This window comes from Lissotriton helveticus, chromosome 8 (genome assembly GCF_964261635.1).
Source record: "Lissotriton helveticus chromosome 8, aLisHel1.1, whole genome shotgun sequence".
Classification (NCBI taxonomy): Eukaryota; Metazoa; Chordata; class Amphibia; order Caudata; family Salamandridae; genus Lissotriton; species Lissotriton helveticus.
In genome coordinates, this window is record NC_136069.1 from 599383377 (window position 1) to 599405891 (window position 22515).

General features: G+C 43.3%; 1 protein-coding gene across 1 annotated transcript in view; it reads left to right on the top strand.

The window, feature by feature from the left end:
- PIBF1 (progesterone immunomodulatory binding factor 1) overlaps nucleotides 1-22515 on the top strand; it is an 853407-nt gene that overhangs the window by 198791 nt on the left and 632101 nt on the right. The window contains exon 10 of the mRNA XM_078656041.1: nucleotides 13340-13438. Coding sequence (XP_078512167.1) covers nucleotides 13340-13438 — 99 coding nt within the window. The remainder of the gene's footprint in view (nucleotides 1-13339; nucleotides 13439-22515) is intronic.

Below are 22515 nucleotides of genomic sequence, written 5' to 3' on the forward strand. Positions count from 1 at the left end.
GAGAGCCTGGGACTCACGTCTGAGCATACCCAGCCCACTCGGGGTGAAAATTGCAAAAAACACAGTTGATGGACAGAATGTAGAACAATGTCATACATTCACCCCAGTACAAGGATCTGGGCCTAATTCCATCGTTTTTTTGCACTTCACACCACCCTGGGTTAGACACTGGCTATATGCAAATCAGCTCTGACCCTGTGCCTCATGGGAACAGTCCAGTCCGAACTACCAAGCCATGTCTTGACCAGACCGGAATCAAGCATCCAAGGACCTGTTTCTGGCTATCAGCCTTCATCAGCCTGGATAGCTTGACTCCAGTGGTGTGGAGAGCCTGGGACTCACGTCTGAGCATACCCAGCCCACTCGGGGTGAAAATTGCAAAAAACACAGTTGATGGACAGAATGTAGAACAATGTCATACATTCACCCCAGTACAAGGATCTGGGCCTAATTCCATCGTTTTTTTGCACTCCACACCACCCTGGGTTAGACACTGGCTATATGCAAATCAGCTCTGACCCTGTGCCTCATGGGAACAGTCCAGTCCGAACTACCAAGCCATGTCTTGACCAGACCGGAATCAAGCATCCAAGGACCGGTTTCTGGCTATCAGCCTTCATCAGCCTGGATAGCTTGACTCCAGTGGTGTGGAGAGCCTGGGACTCACGTCTGAGCATACCCAGCCATCTCGGGGTGAAAATTGCAAAAAACACAGTTGATGGACAGAATGTAGAACAATGTCATACATTCACCCCAGTACAAGGATCTGGGCCTAATTCCATCGTTTTTTTGCACTCCACACCACCCTGGGTTAGACACTGGCTATATGCAAATCAGCTCTGACCCTGTGCCTCATGGGAACAGTCCAGTCCGAACTACCAAGCCATGTCTTGACCAGACCGGAATCAAGCATCCAAGGACCGGTTTCTGGCTATCAGCCTTCATCAGCCTGGATAGCTTGACTCCAGTGGTGTGGAGAGCCTGGGACTCACGTCTGAGCATACCCAGCCCACTCGGGGTGAAAATTGCAAAAAACACAGTTGATGGACAGAATGTAGAACAATGTCATACATTCACCCCAGTACAAGGATCTGGGCCTAATTCCATCGTTTTTTTGCACTTCACACCACCCTGGGTTAGACACTGGCTATATGCAAATCAGCTCTGACCCTGTGCCTCATGGGAACAGTCCAGTCCGAACTACCAAGCCATGTCTTGACCAGACCGGAATCAAGCATCCAAGGACCTGTTTCTGGCTATCAGCCTTCATCAGCCTGGATAGCTTGACTCCAGTGGTGTGGAGAGCCTGGGACTCACGTCTGAGCATACCCAGCCCACTCGGGGTGAAAATTGCAAAAAACACAGTTGATGGACAGAATGTAGAACAATGTCATACATTCACCCCAGTACAAGGATCTGGGCCTAATTCCATCGTTTTTTTGCACTCCACACCACCCTGGGTTAGACACTGGCTATATGCAAATCAGCTCTGACCCTGTGCCTCATGGGAACAGTCCAGTCCGAACTACCAAGCCATGTCTTGACCAGACCGGAATCAAGCATCCAAGGACCGGTTTCTGGCTATCAGCCTTCATCAGCCTGGATAGCTTGACTCCAGTGGTGTGGAGAGCCTGGGACTCACGTCTGAGCATACCCAGCCATCTCGGGGTGAAAATTGCAAAAAACACAGTTGATGGACAGAATGTAGAACAATGTCATACATTCACCCCAGTACAAGGATCTGGGCCTAATTCCATCGTTTTTTTGCACTCCACACCACCCTGGGTTAGACACTGGCTATATGCAAATCAGCTCTGACCCTGTGCCTCATGGGAACAGTCCAGTCCGAACTACCAAGCCATGTCTTGACCAGACCGGAATCAAGCATCCAAGGACCGGTTTCTGGCTATCAGCCTTCATCAGCCTGGATAGCTTGACTCCAGTGGTGTGGAGAGCCTGGGACTCACGTCTGAGCATACCCAGCCCACTCGGGGTGAAAATTGCAAAAAACACAGTTGATGGACAGAATGTAGAACAATGTCATACATTCACCCCAGTACAAGGATCTGGGCCTAATTCCATCGTTTTTTTGCACTTCACACCACCCTGGGTTAGACACTGGCTATATGCAAATCAGCTCTGACCCTGTGCCTCATGGGAACAGTCCAGTCCGAACTACCAAGCCATGTCTTGACCAGACCGGAATCAAGCATCCAAGGACCGGTTTCTGGCTATCAGCCTTCATCAGCCTGGATAGCTTGACTCCAGTGGTGTGGAGAGCCTGGGACTCACGTCTGAGCATACCCAGCCATCTCGGGGTGAAAATTGCAAAAAACACAGTTGATGGACAGAATGTAGAACAATGTCATACATTCACCCCAGTACAAGGATCTGGGCCTAATTCCATCGTTTTTTTGCACTCCACACCACCCTGGGTTAGACACTGGCTATATGCAAATCAGCTCTGACCCTGTGCCTCATGGGAACAGTCCAGTCCGAACTACCAAGCCATGTCTTGACCAGACCGGAATCAAGCATCCAAGGACCGGTTTCTGGCTATCAGCCTTCATCAGCCTGGATAGCTTGACTCCAGTGGTGTGGAGAGCCTGGGACTCACGTCTGAGCATACCCAGCCCACTCGGGGTGAAAATTGCAAAAAACACAGTTGATGGACAGAATGTAGAACAATGTCATACATTCACCCCAGTACAAGGATCTGGGCCTAATTCCATCGTTTTTTTGCACTTCACACCACCCTGGGTTAGACACTGGCTATATGCAAATCAGCTCTGACCCTGTGCCTCATGGGAACAGTCCAGTCCGAACTACCAAGCCATGTCTTGACCAGACCGGAATCAAGCATCCAAGGACCTGTTTCTGGCTATCAGCCTTCATCAGCCTGGATAGCTTGACTCCAGTGGTGTGGAGAGCCTGGGACTCACGTCTGAGCATACCCAGCCCACTCGGGGTGAAAATTGCAAAAAACACAGTTGATGGACAGAATGTAGAACAATGTCATACATTCACCCCAGTACAAGGATCTGGGCCTAATTCCATCGTTTTTTTGCACTCCACACCACCCTGGGTTAGACACTGGCTATATGCAAATCAGCTCTGACCCTGTGCCTCATGGGAACAGTCCAGTCCGAACTACCAAGCCATGTCTTGACCAGACCGGAATCAAGCATCCAAGGACCGGTTTCTGGCTATCAGCCTTCATCAGCCTGGATAGCTTGACTCCAGTGGTGTGGAGAGCCTGGGACTCACGTCTGAGCATACCCAGCCCACTCGGGGTGAAAATTGCAAAAAACATTCCACATTCTGTCCATCATTGTTGTGTTTGCAGTTACCGCTCTAAGTGTACTGGGGATGCTCAGACGTGAGTCCCAGACACTCCACACCACTGGAATCAAGCTAGCCGGGCTGATGAGAGGTGTTACCTCGAAACCGGGCCGGTCCTCGGATGCTTGTTTCCGTTCTGGGAAGGACATGGCTTTTGTAGTTCGGACTGGACTGTTCCCATGGGGCAACAGGGTCAGCGCTGATTTGCATATCGCCATTGTCTAACCCAGGGTGGTGTGGAGTGGAAAAACGATGGATTTGGGCCCAGATCTTTTGACTGGGGTGAATGTGTGACATTGATCCACATTCTGTCCATCATTGTTGTGTTTGCAGTTACCGCTCTAAGTGTACTGGGGATGCTCAGACGTGAGTCCCAGACACTCCACACCACTGGAATCAAGCTAGCCGGGCTGATGAGAGGTGTTACCTCGAAACCGGGCCGGTCCTCGGATGCTTGTTTCCGTTCTGGGAAGGACATGGCTTTTGTAGTTCGGACTGGACTGTTCCCATGGGGCAACAGGGTCAGCGCTGATTTGCATATCGCCATTGTCTAACCCAGGGTGGTGTGGAGTGGAAAAACGATGGATTTGGTCCCAGATCTTTTGACTGGGGTGAATGTGTGACATTGATCCACATTCTGTCCATCATTGTTGTGTTTGCAGGTATCAAGATACTGACACATGTTTCTCTCGTACCTTTCAGATATCGTCACAGACATCCGAATGAAGAGGACGGTCAGATCACAAAGAAGAACGCATGAAGTCAAAAGACAACAACACGTTCAGAAAAACAAACCAAAACCTCAATTCTCCAAGAAGAAAGTAGCAGGTCTGAAGATCAGACATGCCGAGGATTCTGAGAACACAGCTCAAGAACAGAGAATGGGCTCAGACAATGTTGGACAGTGCTGCAGAAGTATCAATAGCTCGCCAGAATTTGAAGGGACTTCTGGAGACAGTGGACCTGAATGAATACATTCAAGTTGAGACTGCAGACACCAGGGTTAGTTCTCCGCGAAGGTTAAATGAAATAACACTCCGGATGGAGGGAGACATACCAAGAAAAGTGAAAGCACTCTTTTGGGAGTGACTTTCAAAGGGTTATGATATACTTCTAGCAGAACGGGACTGGTCATCAGAATTTGTCAGAGAGTGCCCACATGGCGAAGACATCATTATGCCAGCGTTCTCCAACCATGTTCCAATAAATTAAAAATATAATTATGCCAGGAAATGGGCTGTCGCCCAAGCCCACATTATACAAAAATCATGTATGATAGGATGAGGACTCACCTCACCACAAAATCCAGTTAAAAAATCAATCAACTGCACAAAGGCAGTATCCAATTAAGCTAGAAGCTACAAAACAGGTCAGGGAGATCTTAGATCAACTTGAATACCAAGGGGTGATTGAAACATGCACCTCACCAATGAACAATCCTTTGTTTCCTGTTTCCAAACCAGACCATACATATCGTCTAGTTTTGGATTACAGAGACCTAAACTCTTGTTGTACAACATTTTCAGTGCAAAATGCACTCAGTACAGCATTAATGAAAAACATTGTGCGTACAAAATATAAAACCACATTAGATATTTCTAACGGTTTCTTTGTCAATACATTGCACCTGAAAGTAGGCAGTAGACCGCTTTCTCAATAATGGGGACTCAACTACAATTCTTTCATCTCCCTCAAGGATTCAAGAATAGTCTGGGGTTATTCTCAGCAAGGGTAACAGAGTTACTACAAACTTATGATGACGAGGCATTGTCATGTGTCGATGATATCTATCTGACAGACGATGACCTGAACAGGCACTGGAACAGGGTGAACACCATTATATTGGGCTTCGCCTCTTAAGGGTATAAATTTAATTTAAAAAAATCAAGAATTGCCCATCTCAACGTCCTTTTTCTAGGATATGAACTATCAAGTGGAGGCAAAAGCCTGGCAGCCAACTTTTAAGAAAAGTGTGCGCTGCTCCAACCTCCAAAAACGCTGAAAAACTTAGTCGATTCTAGGTTTCATTTTTTTGAAGAACTTACATTCTAAACTACGCAGAAAGGGTTAAACTTTTCTACGAATTCATCAAACCTGATTTTAAAACAATAAATTGGACAAACAAACACCAAAACTTTGCGTTCACTACAAACAGACATGTTAGCATCAAAACATTTACAAACACGCGTAAACGTACGCAACTTAGTGATCCGAATCATTCCGGGTCAATGCGGATTCACCTACTTAACTTTTAATGAAGATAAAAAGGTACCAATTGCATACAAATCACATTTGTACATGCAAGCAGAAATGAAATTTACATCAACAGAAAAAATTCTGACTGCAGTTCAAACCGCTGTAGCAAAAGAAAGAGCCCTAGCACAGGGAAAACGCATTTTGGTCATAACACCCGTGCCAGCCTTAGAGGCAGTTACAAAAGCCAGCCTTCCGAATGCAAAAGCTTTACATCCTAGATGGATACCATGGGTTAATTCTCTTGCTGCAACTGATGTTGAATACATTTTTGATCCTTATTCGAAAACACAAGCATTCCTGCAATACGAACATGAATCTACTCTGCCTACTAAAATTCTACCTCCAGACTAGTATGAATGTATAATTGATACTGGCGGATCTGCACAACCCGCTACGGGGTGTAAGCAAGCTAATAGTGCAGCATGCGCCATCGTTAAAGGTCATATGCTCGATGGCAAATTTAGATCTAGGGTTACAAAAACGCAATCTCTACGAGATAGTACAGCTCAGCGAGCTCAACTGCAAGCACTCATAATGGCACTTGAAAATACGTATCGAGAATTCCCCACACTCATAGTGTGCGATTCTTTCTATTGTATACAATCATATAATTAATATTTATAGAATTGGCTTCAAAATGGTTTCAAAGATGCAAAAGGTGGCACAATCCAGCACTAAAGTCTTTGGGAACAAGTAGTTCAGTTGCGTAACGGACTACAAAAAACTCACGTGATACACACGGTGAGTCATCAACGTGATGGCGTTCATGGGAATTCATTGGCTTATGAAGCCGAGAAAGGGGCTGTGCAAACGGCTTCTGTAGCTGCAATCGCTCGTTCAAAAACGAAAATAGACAGTGACATAATACTGGCTGTCAATGCTTCAAGCAAAGGCAGCGTTGCAGCGTTACCTAAAGTGTTTCCACTCAAATACTCGTATATATCTGGTGCAAAATATGTTCCGTTTGCTCGAATTCCTGGAGTGGGGGATAGGGTAATTCCAAACATGGAACATAGATTAGGACTAATCCTGGCAGCACATGAAGGGCTCGCCTCTGATCATGCAGGGTTTTCCGCCACGGTGTCCTTATTAAAACAACAATACTGGTGGCCCGGCATTACGAAACAGACCAGAATTATGTCCCGGACTGTGATATATGCTAAAAGATGAAAGTCTCTGCTGTGAAACGTCCTGCGCAGATGCTCCTGTTAATTTCAGATAAAGCATTAACTTGTGTTTACCTGGACCACTGCGGTCCCTTACATAGGGATGGTAACTATAAATATACCATGGTCGCATGGACTCATGTTCAAGGTCCCTTTGGATGTGGCCTCAGCGTTCGCTGATGCTCGAACTGTTATAAAAGATTTGCAAGCCTTTATCGGCACATACGCAATAGGCACACTACACTCTGACCAGGGCTCTGTGATTAGCTCTCGAGCTTACAAAGAAGCCATGGCCAGTTTGGGCGTTGAATTGCGGTATTCTTCTTCAGTCCATCCTGAGGGAAATTCTGTTGTGGAAAGAAAAAACCAGGACATAAAGCAGTCTATAACAGCTAGGGTATTAGGTTCGGGTGATGGGTGGATAAAACATCTTTATGGGGTTCAACATGCATTAAACAATTTCCAAGAAATTCTCTAGTGGGTGTCACTCGATATGAGGTCCTATTTGGGACAAGAATGTTGGTTCCGGATCTTGATAGTCATGGGACAGTGGTGGAAAATAAGAAATGTTATATCAACGATAATTTGGATGTTTTACAGGACTTAAATAAACTAAGATTGAAACAAAGCAACGTGTTCCTGAAGCCAACCACCACTGGAAAAAATCCGGCCGTCCCAGCAAGGCCTGTCTGGATCCCAAAGCTTGACGATCTAGTCAGAGAAAAGATCGCAGACAAGAAGGAATTTGGGCCTTCTTACAGACAACCAGTACCTTTCGGATCGAGAACAGTGTGACTGCCGCCCTTTGCTGGTAAAAAGAAGAAAAAATGTGTGTCCATCGACCTGATCAAACCACACTATGTGGCCCATACAAAGCAGTAGACCAGTCTGTATCCAACTGGGTGGTGTGATATTTGAATCGCGTAAGAAGAGGTTAGATGGTGGTGTCTTAAAATGTACTGATGGCAAACGACGTTTAAAGTGGGCAATGGTAAACTCGAGCCAGTTGTACGAATTAATTAACAACACGTGTGGCCCTGAGTTGTCTCTCTGTGTGTCTTCGGCACCTCCACCCCAGGAGATCCTGTCTGCTTTTGACGGTATCGTTTCTAAAGTTGGGGCAATGTTAACCGTGCCCCTCACGGGGCCGGCTCGCAGTGGCCCGAAATGGTTTGATCACTCTTGCTCTAAGGCAAGTGGTGACTTAAAGGCGGTCCTAAAGGCCAGGCCCAGAGACCTGGCACGAATCAGGGCATCACGCACTCACTATAATAAGTCCCTAGTTAAACGCAAATCAGAAGTGAAGGCCTCCATCTGGGAAAACCTGTTAGATCCCAAAATCCTTGGAAACAGTGCAAAGTTTTGGGAAATCATAAATAAACCTCTTTTTGAATTAACAGGTAACTCCGCTGTAGGCACTAACATACCAGAAGAAGAGTGGGTCTCTCATTTTAGCTCTATTTTTAATAGCAATTTACCACAAGCAGAATTAAAAAATGGTGTTTTAGAAGATAACCCTCTGTGCTTTGCCATTAGCGAGGTTAAAAAGGGAATCAAGGGCTTAACAAGTAATCAAGCTCCAGGGCCCGACGGCTTGCCCCCGGACCTTTTTAAGTCATGTATATCACTGTGGGCGCCTGTTCTTACTGCTGTGCTTAATGCATCCGCTGTATCTGGATGCCCTAGGTCGTGGGGGGTCTCCACGATAGTTCCCGTGTTCAAGAAAGGGGACCGTAATAGTACGTCCTGCTACAGACCCATATCTTTAATTGATTCTGTGGTCAAAGTAGCTGGGGGGGGTAATCTTGAACAGATTAACAACCTGGGCGGAAGAGCATAATATAAGTTCCCCGATCCAATACGGCTTTAGTCCAGGCCACTCCACGATCTCACAGTGTCTGAATTTGTATATGGTCCTGGGAAAATACACTTTGGCATGTCAGGGCACAATATACATGGCTTTTATGGACCTCTCATCAGCCTTCGACTGTGTCAATCGGGCTAAGCTCTGAGAGGCCATGGGCCATATGGGCGTGGAGCAAAATCTAGTTAACTTGCTGGCAGATCTGCACCAGGACACGAGAGCCAATGTACGTTACTCCCAAGAGCTAAAGGTAACAAGGGATTTTGGGGTGCATCGGGGAGTGCGACAGGGCTGTATTTTAGCTCCATTTCTTTTTAACTTATATATTAACAATTTGGAGGAGAACCTTTTAAACACAGGAGCAGATTACCCCTATGCTGGGCGCAAAGGCCTACCCGTTTTACTTTATGCGGACGATGCCGTTTTGTTGGCAAGGACCGCAAAAGGGCTTCAATCGTTACTCGACTCCTTTTACAGCTTCATGAAATCCCGATATCTTGCTATTAACAACACAAAATACTTTGTAATGAACGTAGGGAAGGGCCACAAAAAGACATTCTCATTTCATGTTAATGGGGAGAAGATCCCTACCACAAAAACCTTTTCATATCTGGGTGTCTTGTTTGATAACCAGTTGAATTGGGGCCCTGCAGTACAGAGGAAAAGGGGGGAGTTAACTCGGGCTAACGCAGCCATCTTTAGCTTTGCTAGGAAAATGGGCAACCGCCCAATTGCTGTACTGCTAAAAATTTAACAGGCAAAGAGTGTGGTGTTAGCCTGTTATGGGAGCGAGCTCTGGGGGCACACGGCAATCAATGACCTGGCGGTAGTAGAAAATAATTTCCTGAAACAGTAGCTGGGGGTCCCAAGGAGAACGGACAGTTTTATAGTGCATGAAGAACTAGGCGTCCCCTTTTTAAGCAATACTATAGCTCTACGATCTCTAATCTGCTGGCTAAATTGTTGGCTAAACAAAGACCTGCCACTTAATCACCAACTTCTGAGAGAAGCCTTATCTTGGGACAATATGCACAAAATCCCGTGGCTCAAATACTTGAAAGACTGCTTCTCAGAATTGGGGCGTCCTGAGCTTTTTATAAGACCTGATTCTATCAGCAGATCTGATGTTACATATGTGAGGAAAACATTTTCCCTTTCTCGGTATCTGCATCGAGAGGAGGTGGAACTGAACAAAAGCAGTGTCCGTAAATATGTTGTAATAAAATCTACACCCAGTGTGGAACCGTACTTGTCTTGGCCAATGTCGGGCTTTGATAGATTGTTGCTAACAAGGTTCCGTTTGGACTTTTTTCACTTACTGCTTGCCGTTCCCAAGGGGAGCCACCGAGGACAAGTGCTACCGTCCTGCGGCTGCGACAATGTGTCTCCGCAGGACTTGGTGCACTTCCTATTCATTTGTCCTTACTATGACATACCTCAGAGGCTTTACTTAAGGCCCCTGCTCAAAAATATGAACTTTACACAGGTTAGACCTGCACTTTGTTATTTACAGCTGCTAACCCACGATTGCACTTTATTTGTAACTTTTTTTTAAAACTAGCACTAAAATTTAGAAACAGCATGGAGGGATAAATGTTTTAAATTGTTTTTAACATTGTATTGTACATGATGAATTTTTTTAATTCTGGAAGAGGTTTTTAGATCGATTTAACCTTTTTCTTTTTAAATTCTGTCTATTGAACTGTGCTTTTATGGTTGTTTGTTTGAATAACCGAATAAAGATCTTTTGAATTTGAATTTGAAAATATGAAATGTTGGGTAAGGAATACATCAAGACATCCTGGGATTTACCATACACACAGATGTTGGAGTGGGAGGCGTGAAGTGTGTCTTAGCTGTTCTAACTGTGAAAACGCACTAAACGGTTCTCTCCTTTGTCAGGGTATTAACTTACCTGCGATGGTTCCACTACGAACTTATCCTGTCACCTGCAAGGTTCACCAGCTGCAGTGATTAATCCAATTTTTGGACTACTTTCTAATTGAAGTTACCCCATGTTGAATGGTCAAAGCTGCTGTGGCACGTTGCCAGGTATCCCATATCTAGTGACTGGTTCATCCAGGGTCACTTGCTGTATGCAAGTATTGTTTCCACAAACCAAGACAGCCAGGGAGTCGCCTTTATGGCATTCACTGAACATCTCTTCTATACGAATTGATACTCTAAGCGGAATGAAAGCCATTCTTTTGCAACAAACTGTGCCACTGACCTCAGCCAAAGAACCTATGATCTACAAGTCGCTAGGACTGCTGCCGAGATACATGCCCTTTTGAATACAAACTGCCCCTCACATTTCTCAGAAATGTTGGATCGTATCTTAAACATGACTGATATGAGCGGTATTGTACATGTAATTAAGACCGTGTGTTCAGGACTGTTAGGCCCTTTTCAAGCAGTCCTCGGAATACTTCCAAACGTTTTGCACTCTGTGTTTGACGGACTGCCACTACTTTTTGGACTTGTTGCAGGGATCCTATTTTTGCTCCCACTGCTCCGATATGGCAAGCCTAATCACCGACACTCCAAGCACCATAGAGAGAGCTCTATTGGAGATGAAGTATCGTGAGCGCATCGTCCAAATTTTGGGTTTACCGAGTCTACGAGAATTAAATACCACATGGTTTCTGTCATTTAGACCAATCTGGCAAGATTGCATCTAACCTGTTCTACGCTGCCTGCTTTGCAGTGAAGAATACGCGCTAGATATCTGTCTAACACTCCCATCAGTCATGCCTATGGATATCGATACTCTGCTAGACCCGGTAACGGCCCATGCTCTGTGTTGTCCCCAGCGGCTACCAATTCTGATGACGGCATTCATTGAGATCTCACAGACGCAAAATGCTACTGCTGAGGTACGAGAGGAAACAACAGGCACGCAGGTAACATCCGATACAAACATTGCTGATGCAACCAATGCTGAAGGCGATGCTTCTCATCTATGTGCGGTTAGTCTTCTAAACGAGGTAATCCAGCTTAAAGATTTCATGTTTTCTCCAAGTCCTAACACTGACTTTTGATTTTGGTACACAGTGTTCTGAGAGACTTTGAATTTGACCTTAATTTTTCAAAAACAAGGGACTAACTTCTGAACTTTTTCTATGATTAATATTTTTTTCAAAATTTGTATTTTTCATTTTTTGGCACAAGTAATTTTCCTATAGTAGAACTATTCATAGAGAACAAGAATTCTTTGAAAACTTCCAGAGATAATATATGACCTTGTCCTCAACAAAATGATTATGTAATCTGAAATGAAATTGTTTCGGCCCTTTTTCTTCTATATTTACGAGCCATTTCATCATGTATATATGTTTGATTCATTCATGTAGCATTCAAACATCTACATATGCTTAGAATGAAGCATTGCTTTAATATGTACAGCAACACTTTTAAATGCAATTTTTAGACATATGTTTTTGGACATGTTTTAGAAAATCATGCGAAACTATTTTAGATATGTTTAACGTGTTTAGGATTTAGTAATCTCGTTCATACGAAAATGGAGTGGGTGTTGTGTGTCGATTTAGATACCGTATATAGATTTCCAGATTAATGTCCTTATATAGGTTCAATTCACATTGCCCTTATTTATGGTGAGAAACTAGGGCTGCTCGCCAACGGATTTCAGATGTAAAATAGTCGCTCATGCAAATCCACTGTAGGCAGAAGGATAAACTCTGTAGTGTCGCGGTCGAGCCTCCCGAGTCACATGACCCACCGCAAGGCATTACAGGAGGAGGTGACGCGGAACAGGCACTCGGGGGACTGTGGCACGGCGGCAAGCAGACCGGCTCTCCCTTACACCACCTAACTTGTTAATATAATAAAGTAACGGTTTATAAGTCCACAGCCTATGTCCTTCCTTTCTTAGGGGCTGAACTTTGAATTCCACAAACTCAACAAGCCATTAAGACGAAGCTTAGAATAAAATACTCCTAGGGGCTGATGCAAGATATTATTAATACTGTCTCAATCTTATGGCTGATCATTACAAAGCGATAGAACCCAATGACTGGGAAAAGTAACACAAAGCCCATTAATGTTTTTGGGAGGCAGTATGTTCTCCAAGAATTACACAAGTGTCATACCTAAACATAAAAAGTGCATTATCCTTCTCCCCCCACTCAGACATTACAACCTCTTCGGGACTTAGCGCATATTTTTCCTCGTATTTCATGGTGGAATGGTTCATTTTTTAGGTTTTGGTGCTCACTAGGTTCCAAAGCTCGTGTTTTCTGGTCACCTCCTGCCTTTGAACTGACTGATTCCTCCTAAAAAAGACCATGCTTCCAGGGCAAAGCCGTTGAGGAGTGATGATGAGAGGAGTGCAGGTGGTGTTTTGGTTTTGTGGGGGCATGGAGGGCCTTTCTTATTAAGATGTAGAATCTTCCTTCTATCAGGAGATTAACGGACGTGTGTTCGTGTTCTTGCTTATTTGCATATTTTTATCAAAGTAAACTGAAACACTGATTGCAACCTTATATTATCTATATTTATGTTCATCATTCTTTAATCTGATTTGCTTCTATTTATCAGTCAACTTACACTCCAGTCTCCGACCAGAGATGTTCAATTGTCTGTTGCTTGTAGTGACAATTTGTTTGATATTCTACAAGTCAACATTAATATTAAAGACCAACTGTTCCCTGTTTTTTCTCACTGTGACACTTTTCTTTATTTTTTACAGAAATCTGAGGGAGGCAAAGGATAACGCAGTAGCAGAAAAAGAACGGGCTGTGATCGCTGAAAAAGATGCCTTGGGAAAATATGATCAGATTTTAGAACAGTAAGTACATTTAAAACTCGCCCATCACCAGTTCTGTCTCTCTTAAGGATAAAATGCCTGTGGGCCAATGTGAAGCATTTGACTTTGACTTAATGAATCAATATTTATTTCCTCTTCCTCATTAATTCAAAATATGTATTCTGCCAGTCTTTTGATGCTACTCCTGTACGTTGGATCGATTTTGTCTTGTAGACAATGTAGCAGGTCTAAATGAGATGCATGTAGGAGGTGGAAGCCAGTGAATTCTCTGAGTTTTGGAGTTATTCTGTCATGTTTACGTGAACCCTTACTGAAATGGGCTGTTACATGTACAACATTTTTCAAAGGTGCCAAGTGTGACTCTCTACTGGATGAAAGGTCTTCGTGTTTGCAACATAAACCTTAAAACTTGGGTTGGTGTTAGTGTGGATGTCCAGAACTTTGCCTTCTCTGTCCAGTAATGTAAAGAAATCAACCACATTCATCTTTAAAAGCCTTATTTCCACTTCTCGTTTACAATCATTGTTGACAAATGCAATTTCCGTCTTGGTGACGTTCCGTTGAGGAAGGATTTGACATCCATGCTGGATGGTGATGAGGCAGTCCTTCTTGTGATCAGTGTCATGGCCCTGTTTTATTTTCACATACACAGCCCGCTGAAAAATATATATTCGAGAGGACACAGGTGCAAGCATTATCTTTCATAAATTATAGTCTATAATATACAGATGCACATTATGCCTTATTTGAATCGTGTTCCCTCCAATGTATGCTAACAAGTAGACAACGAAATCTCATGCTTCACTATGTATCTCTTTATAATTTGAAGTTTACATTAAAAAAAAATAAAGCGTTCGGGGTAATTTCAAAGCCTATTGGTTTTGGTATATGTTTTCTAGTGGCGAGCTATAGTACCCAGAACATCCCCAAGTGTGAGATGTTTCAAAAGAATGATGATGTGTTCGCCATATTCACGATAGCTATTTGCAGATACGATTTTTTGTCTAGGATTATCAATGACTAATTGCTTCAGTGGGCACCATTGGCGTGCGCATAACTGTATACGCCTGTGGGTTTCCATTTTCATTAATCAGCTGAAAATGTTGAGAAATTGGCAGCGTAATGTACAGGTTAATTTTGTACGACATTTCGTCTGTTTGTGGTGTGTTATTTTTCCCCACCTTCAGAATGTATGTTGCAATGAGTTTACCAATGTTTGTTGCAATGAGTTTACCTTTACATGCTTTTTACTCTCCCCCACGCTTCACCTCTCGCAGAGAACATTGCAGATAAATTAAAAGCTTTCTCTATTTTTACGAATAATGTTAATTTGTTTAAAATATTGATTTATGGGAAGTTGATTATTAGATGCTTGAATTGTTGGTTGATAAGTTTTAGTTTTATCTCGCTCACCTGGCAATGTTTAAATTGTATGTGTTACCTTGGAATGAGAATGATTCACTGTCAAGCTTACCTCTTGTGTAATCTGCATAAACAAATCCTTTTGAAAATGTGGAAAGTAGAAGGAATGCTGTCCTCCCTGAATGGCGGTTTAGCAAAGCCTCTGGCAAAGCTTCTCGTAAGAAGCAGAGCTAATACCTCAGTTTCCCGCCAAGTGTGGTTTCGGTGTTTCTTAATAACTTTAGCCAACATCATCTTCTCTGTACTAAGGAGAGAAAGCAAGGTCTAAAGTGTGCAGTCTTCATGGGGTGGGCCTTCACTTTGACCAACGTTTATTACCTTCCAGCTTGTTAGGCTTTTAGGAACTTAATCCAACGTTGACTGTTAGCTAAATATTGATGGCTTGGGTGGGAGAGGGTTATGGTGTTTAATTTCTAATTGTTAATTTCAGGTAATTTTTTGGTTTAATTAGTATATTACCTTTGTTTGTATCCTTGTATGCTGTATACATAGGTTGCAATGATCCTAAAGGTTCACCACAGAGGCTTTCTTGTTTCTCATTTAACATCTTTTGTGCTACTTATGAATGCAGGAAAAGAGTTTACTTCTTAGACCAGTGAGCATAAAACTTGTATAAGTACTTTGGTTGCTACCCTTTGTCTACATTTCTTCTGATTACTTCCCAAACGTCCAGCTTCATGCACTGACAATGCAATGTAGGACTGCGTGGGCCTTTTCCTTTTGCTGTTATTTTCATGCATATTTCTGAGTGGAATAGCTTTAAAACGTAACCTGACCTTTGAATGGGAATATCAATGTGTTATGGTGCCGGTGTGCTTTGTTTCCTTCCCATTTGCCACAGTGTCAAAGCTAATATTTCTATACAGATCTTGAATTTAATATGAGATCCAGGGAAGACGATGATCTGGCCAATTTTTTAAACCATAAACTGCAGACTATATCTGATCTTGCATCTAACATGTACTTAATAGTGCCTGTTCAGGCATCACCAGAAGTATGAAATGTTGAGCCAAACCACTGTTCAAACCTGAAACCTAGTGCTGCTGACATGCACATCTTCAAAGAGTTAATTAATGAACTGATTTAAAATTTTAAGAGAAGATTATTGATGCAAAGTTAGTGTAAACTTCAAGAATGATCCTGGTGGTCTTTTAGCACTTGGTCTTCTAATAACCATAAACGTGTAATTATTCAGAAGCTAAAGACCTGCCCAGGTAAAGTGTAGCTGTAATGTCACTATGTTATGTTGTTACGTTAGCTATGTGTAGATCACTCCTCTTACCAAGAAAGGCATCCTGGCGCTATTAACAGACCTATTGATACTATACTAGCTTGTCTCACATCGGTAGCAAGTATAAAGACAAGTCTCCATTGATTTCAAAGTCACAGTAGATCTCTACTAAATTGAAGGGACAGTGGCGAGTTGTTTCTCAGATGAGAGGCCTCGATCTTAAAGGACTTGCCACCCAAGCATGCTTAGCTGTACATTGGTATGATCAGAAGATTGGTATCTATGGAGCATAACAGGTGTGCAGGGCAATAACATAGAAATTTGTTTTGGAGGAATACAGGGCCAACCCAGTAAATGGCCCTAGTTCACCAAAAGAGTGATTTAAAGACAACACTTTTGGGAACAGTAAGTCTGTGTAACCTGTCCAAGGCAGAAGAGGCCAAGGCCAGATGATGAAGGGACAAAGACCAGCAAGACACCGTAGTCTGAATTCTGTAAAGGTGATTAAGCAAGTGGCCGGGGTCCCCTAAGAACAATGAATTTCCATATTCTAGCCTGCTCAAGATGTTCGCCTGGACAGTTAATGGCTCTAGATGTTGTGGCAGTAAAGGTAATGTCTTTCTTAAGGCGTTCAATAAGGTAAAGCAAGAAGAAGACTATTTGTTGACTTGAGAAGTCAAAGGATAAGTCTGAGTAAAATTGGAACCCCAGATTTCTGACAGCTGACACTGTTGCACAGGAGACATTCGTAGGCCAAGGCCAAAAGTCAGCCGGCAGTGGTCTGGGTCTCTTTCCTGTGAAGCAGCATAGCACCTCTGTCTTATCAGTTTGTCTTCCATCACCCCCTAAGTCACCGGTGCCCATGTAGACTCCGTCCTGGGCGCAAGAACTGCAGATGTTATGAAATTTGCGAGAGCAGCCTCGGCTGTAGTATGTGACGTTTTCCCCTGCCATGTAGACATCCATCCCCCATCTCCATTCTTGGATTGTGGGCACCTCTGGCGCCCCCCATAACCTAGCCATGTCCTTTTTAGCCATTACCAGGCCCACTGCACTACATATGAGCTTAGCTTGCAGGATGTCCCCATCATTTGACAATCCCAATTGGATGTTTTTTGGGTCCAGCGGGAGGGCGAGGTCCATCACCAGTTTTACCTGCCACCTCATTCTGAGGAGTGGTCATGCGACTTTTAGTAAGGTCCCAGATTAGTTTTAACGCACCACAATTTATTTCAGTTTCATTGATCTAATCTCTCTCTCTAAGGGCATGGGAAATGGTTCTAGAACAGATGTTAGGGTTGCAACTTACATGCTCCTGATGTAATATTTGGGGTGGATGTCACGGTACCACCTTTCGGAGCGAGGGAGCAATTTCAACTTTCTAGTCTTGCACCCAGATGAGATTTAGGAGTTGAGGAATCTGCAGATAGAGTATGCCCAATAAAGATAGTTACCGAAGAGAAGTAATTTTGTATCTAGTTGTAGGCTATACGGACGCTGGATGAACCATCATACAACAGTGGTATGCGCCTTTAAAACTGCTGTTGTTTTGCCAAGCAATTAGGGGAAATTTTTGTATTTCCCGACTTCTGAATTAAAACAGCAGTTGCAAGTTATATAAAGATCCATCTTCTGTCAAATGTCTTGCCAAGATATTATCATTTTATGCACTTCAACATGAAGTGATTCATTGAAATACCCAACTTTTACTGTGCCGTCTTGCACAGAGGTGTGCATAGAGCACTAAAAGTTTTCATTGTAATTGCCTATCAGTCAGATTGCCTTTTATTTTTATCAAACTCCATCATATCTACATTCCGACTGAATAAACTCATTAAACTTTTAGCATTTTCCAGTATCCAAAGTACTTGCTGCCTTTTCCTGTAAGTGGTTGACACATCATACCACAGCGTATTAAATATGTATGCGACCATATAATTTCAATCATTTTCAGACTTTTGCCTTTTGCAACAAGTACGTTTTTCGAAATAAAAACGCAACTGGTCAAAACAAAAAGCTTCATTTTTCTGTGGACCACATGTCCCCTAAACATAAGTAGTTTCTACATGGGAAGTTATGGCAGTGAGAAAGATTATAAGATGTTAAATGTATGTGTAATGTAGAGTACTTAAGTTAGTCGCTAAAAATGCTGTAAAGCTTTTTAATTGTGTTTGTGGAAAAGCAAGTAGGATTATTCTCCTAACATCAACATAAATACATACTCTGCTGTATTGTCCATCATGCTGTCGGTGAAGAGATGCCTGTGGACACCGCATAAGATTGTGCTTTGTTTTATCAAAGTAATTTGAGTGGTGCAATTGCAAAATTCTAGGGAAGATTTTATTTTTGTCCTAAATTCACAGAAGTAGGCAAGCACTGATTGCGATTGATAACGCTATCGTCATTCTTGCCGCTTTTAATTAGTTTCCAACACACTTGCAGAATTGCTAAGTAGATTGGCTACAGAAACCATCATGTTGAAATAAAGCTTCGGCTGTTTCCTAATGGCTAGACGTGTAAATCATGTATTTTGGTACTTTAGTAATCTTCTCAGACTCGTGTTACAACATTTACCAGATATGGTTTCTTATTACAGCGAATGGCTCACTGCAGTCTCTTCCTATGTTCTGGATCTGTACCATACCATCGTACATGCTGTCTAGGTTATTTTTTTTCCTTCTTAAAGTATTTTTTTAATATCTTTTATGACCACAAACAATAAACCTACATTAGTATAACCGCTACTAGCCCTGGTTCTACACTGGTAAAGACATGTCCCGGTGGACTGCCCTCTGCTCCTGGGTCGTTATACAGTTTACAAGTGACCAACATTTTCTTCTATTTTCCCTCCCTGGTGTCTATCCCACCATTTGCTTTTTCTCATAGACCTACTTTCTGTGGTTTTCGGCATTTTTTCTAAAGTAATGTTGATTTCATAGTGAATCTTTCCATTCTGTTTACTGATGTTTTGTGGGTCTATTTACCTGTCAGTTTTATATAAAGTAATGCCCAGAATATTAAAAAGTATACACCAGGTGCTGCAATGGGATTGCCAACCATGCCTACATTAAGCGGCTATACTGCCATTTATTTTGTTCAATGGACAGGAAGTAGTTTGGGATGCCCCAAACAAACATGTAAGAATATGTCCCCGATTAACAATTTTTCTACTTTGTGCTTTTTGAGGTGCTGATCTTAACCAACGTTCTACCTGACCCATCATCAAGACAGTGTGTTTCTGAAGACAAACAGTTTAGTGGCTTGTGGTGTGGAATATTTCTTTGCCCAGTAAGGTCGCTGATGAGTCTTGTGGTGCTAGGTCTCTTGGTGGTTGTTTCTGTTAACAAGGCTGCTTTTCTGTGCACTGGATAGCATATTTTCTCTGACAGCTCATGATGTTGATTCACTGCTCGAGGTGAAATGGCACCTCTCCACACTGGGTTTAAAGTCTGTGATGGTGCAGCAATGCAACTGGAGGAGCTCTTTATCCTTGGGTGGCTTCTGAGCTCCTTGCCTACAGAGCCTTTCAAGACGCTGGACCTGATTACCTGAAGCATCGCCTCTCGTTCCACGCACCCACCAGACACCTCTGCTCTGCCCAACTGGCCCTGGCCACTGGCCCTCGGATCCCCAAGACCAGGACAGAAGCAAGATCCTTCTCCTACCTCACAACCAAATCCTGGAATGCCATGCCTCTTCACCTCATGCCCTCCCTGTCTCTGATGCAATTCAGGAAGGATCTCAAGACCTTGTTTTTTTAATGAAACACACCGCACAGCCGGACCTGAAACCCCCATCCCCATCGCCTTGAGACCAGCTCAGGTGAGTAGCCGCGCTTAACAAGCACTGTGATTTACAGAAGCTGGTGCACTGGCCCACATTTCTTAAGATAACAATGACCCCCTTTGGCTCATGCTGGCAGGCGTGAGTCGGTTGTGAAGTTGAAAAGTATGTAAGTAGCAAGGTGACGGCACAGATGCTTTTGTGAGGGTTTCTGATAACATGGCCAATTTTTTCTTAGGACATTCTTTGTGCATTTTTAATGCAACATATATAATCTTTTTTTTTTTTTATATATAGCGCGAACTCGACCCGATGGTATCGGGCATCAGAACGATTTACATGAGCACCAGTTGCATTACAGATGGACACATTCATTTTGTTAAGCACAGGGAGATTAAGTTATTTGCCCAGAATCACAGGATGTTGAGCGTTCCTGCTGAGACTTGAACCCGCTTCCCCAGCTTTGAAGTCGACCGCTCCAGCTGTTGGACCACATCCTCTCCCCTATGTTCCCTCAGTTCATAGTGCAATCGACCGAAACGCAAAGCATAATTCCTGTGTTCCTTAATGAAACTACATTATGCGTGTGTATTACACTGCTGTAAGATAACACATAAACAATTACTTCCGTTTGATGTTGAGGATGCTAACTAAAGTTCATACAAACACTCCATCTAGTGGAACCAAGGCACTAGACCATACATTTGGTCTCAAAGTATGACAGGGATATCTACTTAACTTTCTAGTGTCTTAACCTTTTTCTCTGCAAGCCAAGCCTGGACCACACATACACCCGTCACTCAATGGGCATCGGGCAAGGTTCATCTTCTTAAGATCCAGGTAAACCTATCCGACTTCTTGCCCACGGGTAATCAATTTCTTCAAGGTCTTGACTTATTCTGCTGACACACAGGTGCCATACAAGATTTTCAGAATGATTCACAGGATAAGGAGTGTGAGGAGGAGGAGACAGACAATTTGTTGCCCCCCTCACTATGCTGATATTAGGACTATTTAGATTCCACAATACTAATGGTGTTAATTCCTCAACAGTGCGTTTTGGACTCTGTATTGGGATCCCACACCCAGAAAAGATCCTCCTTTCCTTTAATAGTATATAAGATAGCAGAAATGTTGGAACTACAGTTGCCTACTGTGGAAACTAAGGCCAATCTCTTTATTGAAAGTTTGCAACCTGACCCTTTAATTTGAGTGTTTGCACTCTGTGGCGTGGATGCAGCCTAGTTCAGTGATGCTGTTAATTCACCCTATCGCTAGGTGCCATTGGACAGCTCAACTTCAGGTGGGTCTGCCTTCTTGACTCAGCATCTAACCCAGGAAAGTATTGTGATACAGGATTTGACAATAAAAGTAAACCTGAATGCCTTTCCTACTGCCCCACCTGTTATATTATTGAACCACATTGAGAATGCACTCCTCCGCCAGGTGTGTATTGGGATCTCTGAATGTAGTCTGCTTATTGTACATATAAACCCATGTCTTCTGGGACATCATGAGTGAGATCTTGCCTGCCCTCATTAAGGAGTTTCAAAATTCCATACACACAAACAGTCCACAACGGATGGGACCCGGTAAGTAAATTTTGCGAGCCGAGCCTTACACCACAGCCTGTGTGGGCTGTGCTATGGGTTCTGGTTTGGTGATTCGCCATGGTACCTGGATACGTGCTGTGGGCTTGTCCAGAGACATGGAGGAACCCCCATGACTATCCCTTTTGATGGCTTCAGACTGTTTGGGGACAAGGTGGACTCAGTTTAGGAGCCGTTTAAAGTTACTTGTGCGATGGCCTAGTCCTTGGTCTTTCTCTCTCTCAGGCCTGCCAGTTCAGAGGTTACTCACGGACCCAGATTTGTGGCAGATGCAGCCCTCTCAGCCACTGCAGCAGCATGTTTAGCCTTTTCTAGACTTCTCTGGGCATGGTGGTGGCAGATAACTGGGGCACCATCAACAAGGCCAGTTCTTGGCTTAATCGTTCACTGCTCCTGCTTCCAAGCTGCTCTGAATCCTGTTTCGGAGGTCACCCATGGCTTTGGGGGTGGAGGGTCTGAGGTGTGGGCAGAACACGTGTATCTGCCCAGCTAACATGTTGTTACCTCAAACCAGTGAGACGGGTAGGTTGTCATAGTTACATCCATCTTTTTGTCAACCCTCCCACACACTATTGCTCCTGTTCAACTTTAGACCTCAGCAGAACATGGCTCCATCCTCGCCAAAAAAGGTTTAGTCATTTCTGGACAAAGTGGCAATAGAGAGATTGCCAGAGATGAAGAGGGGCAATGTTTGTTACTCCTGTTCTTGGTACCAAAAAAGAACTGTGATACAGGTGCATATAGTGTACCATCACCCCATCCCTAGCCCCAGCAAGGTGTTAAATTAAAATCTTTCCCCAGGTACAAATCTTTTATTCAGTTGCACTGCATATATTGCTAAGGACCATATAATGCCACACACTGTTGCATAGATTTGTCTTTTTGAATGTTTTTCTTATAACCAACTTTATTTAGTTTTGTAGAAACAGTAAGCATCATCCATACTTGCAAATATTGAAAAGGGAGAAAGAGAGACAATGTGGCTGTTCAGATCTGCAATAACAGATTGTGGCCCATGCTGGGATCAACTCACTCATAGAGATAGACTTCGT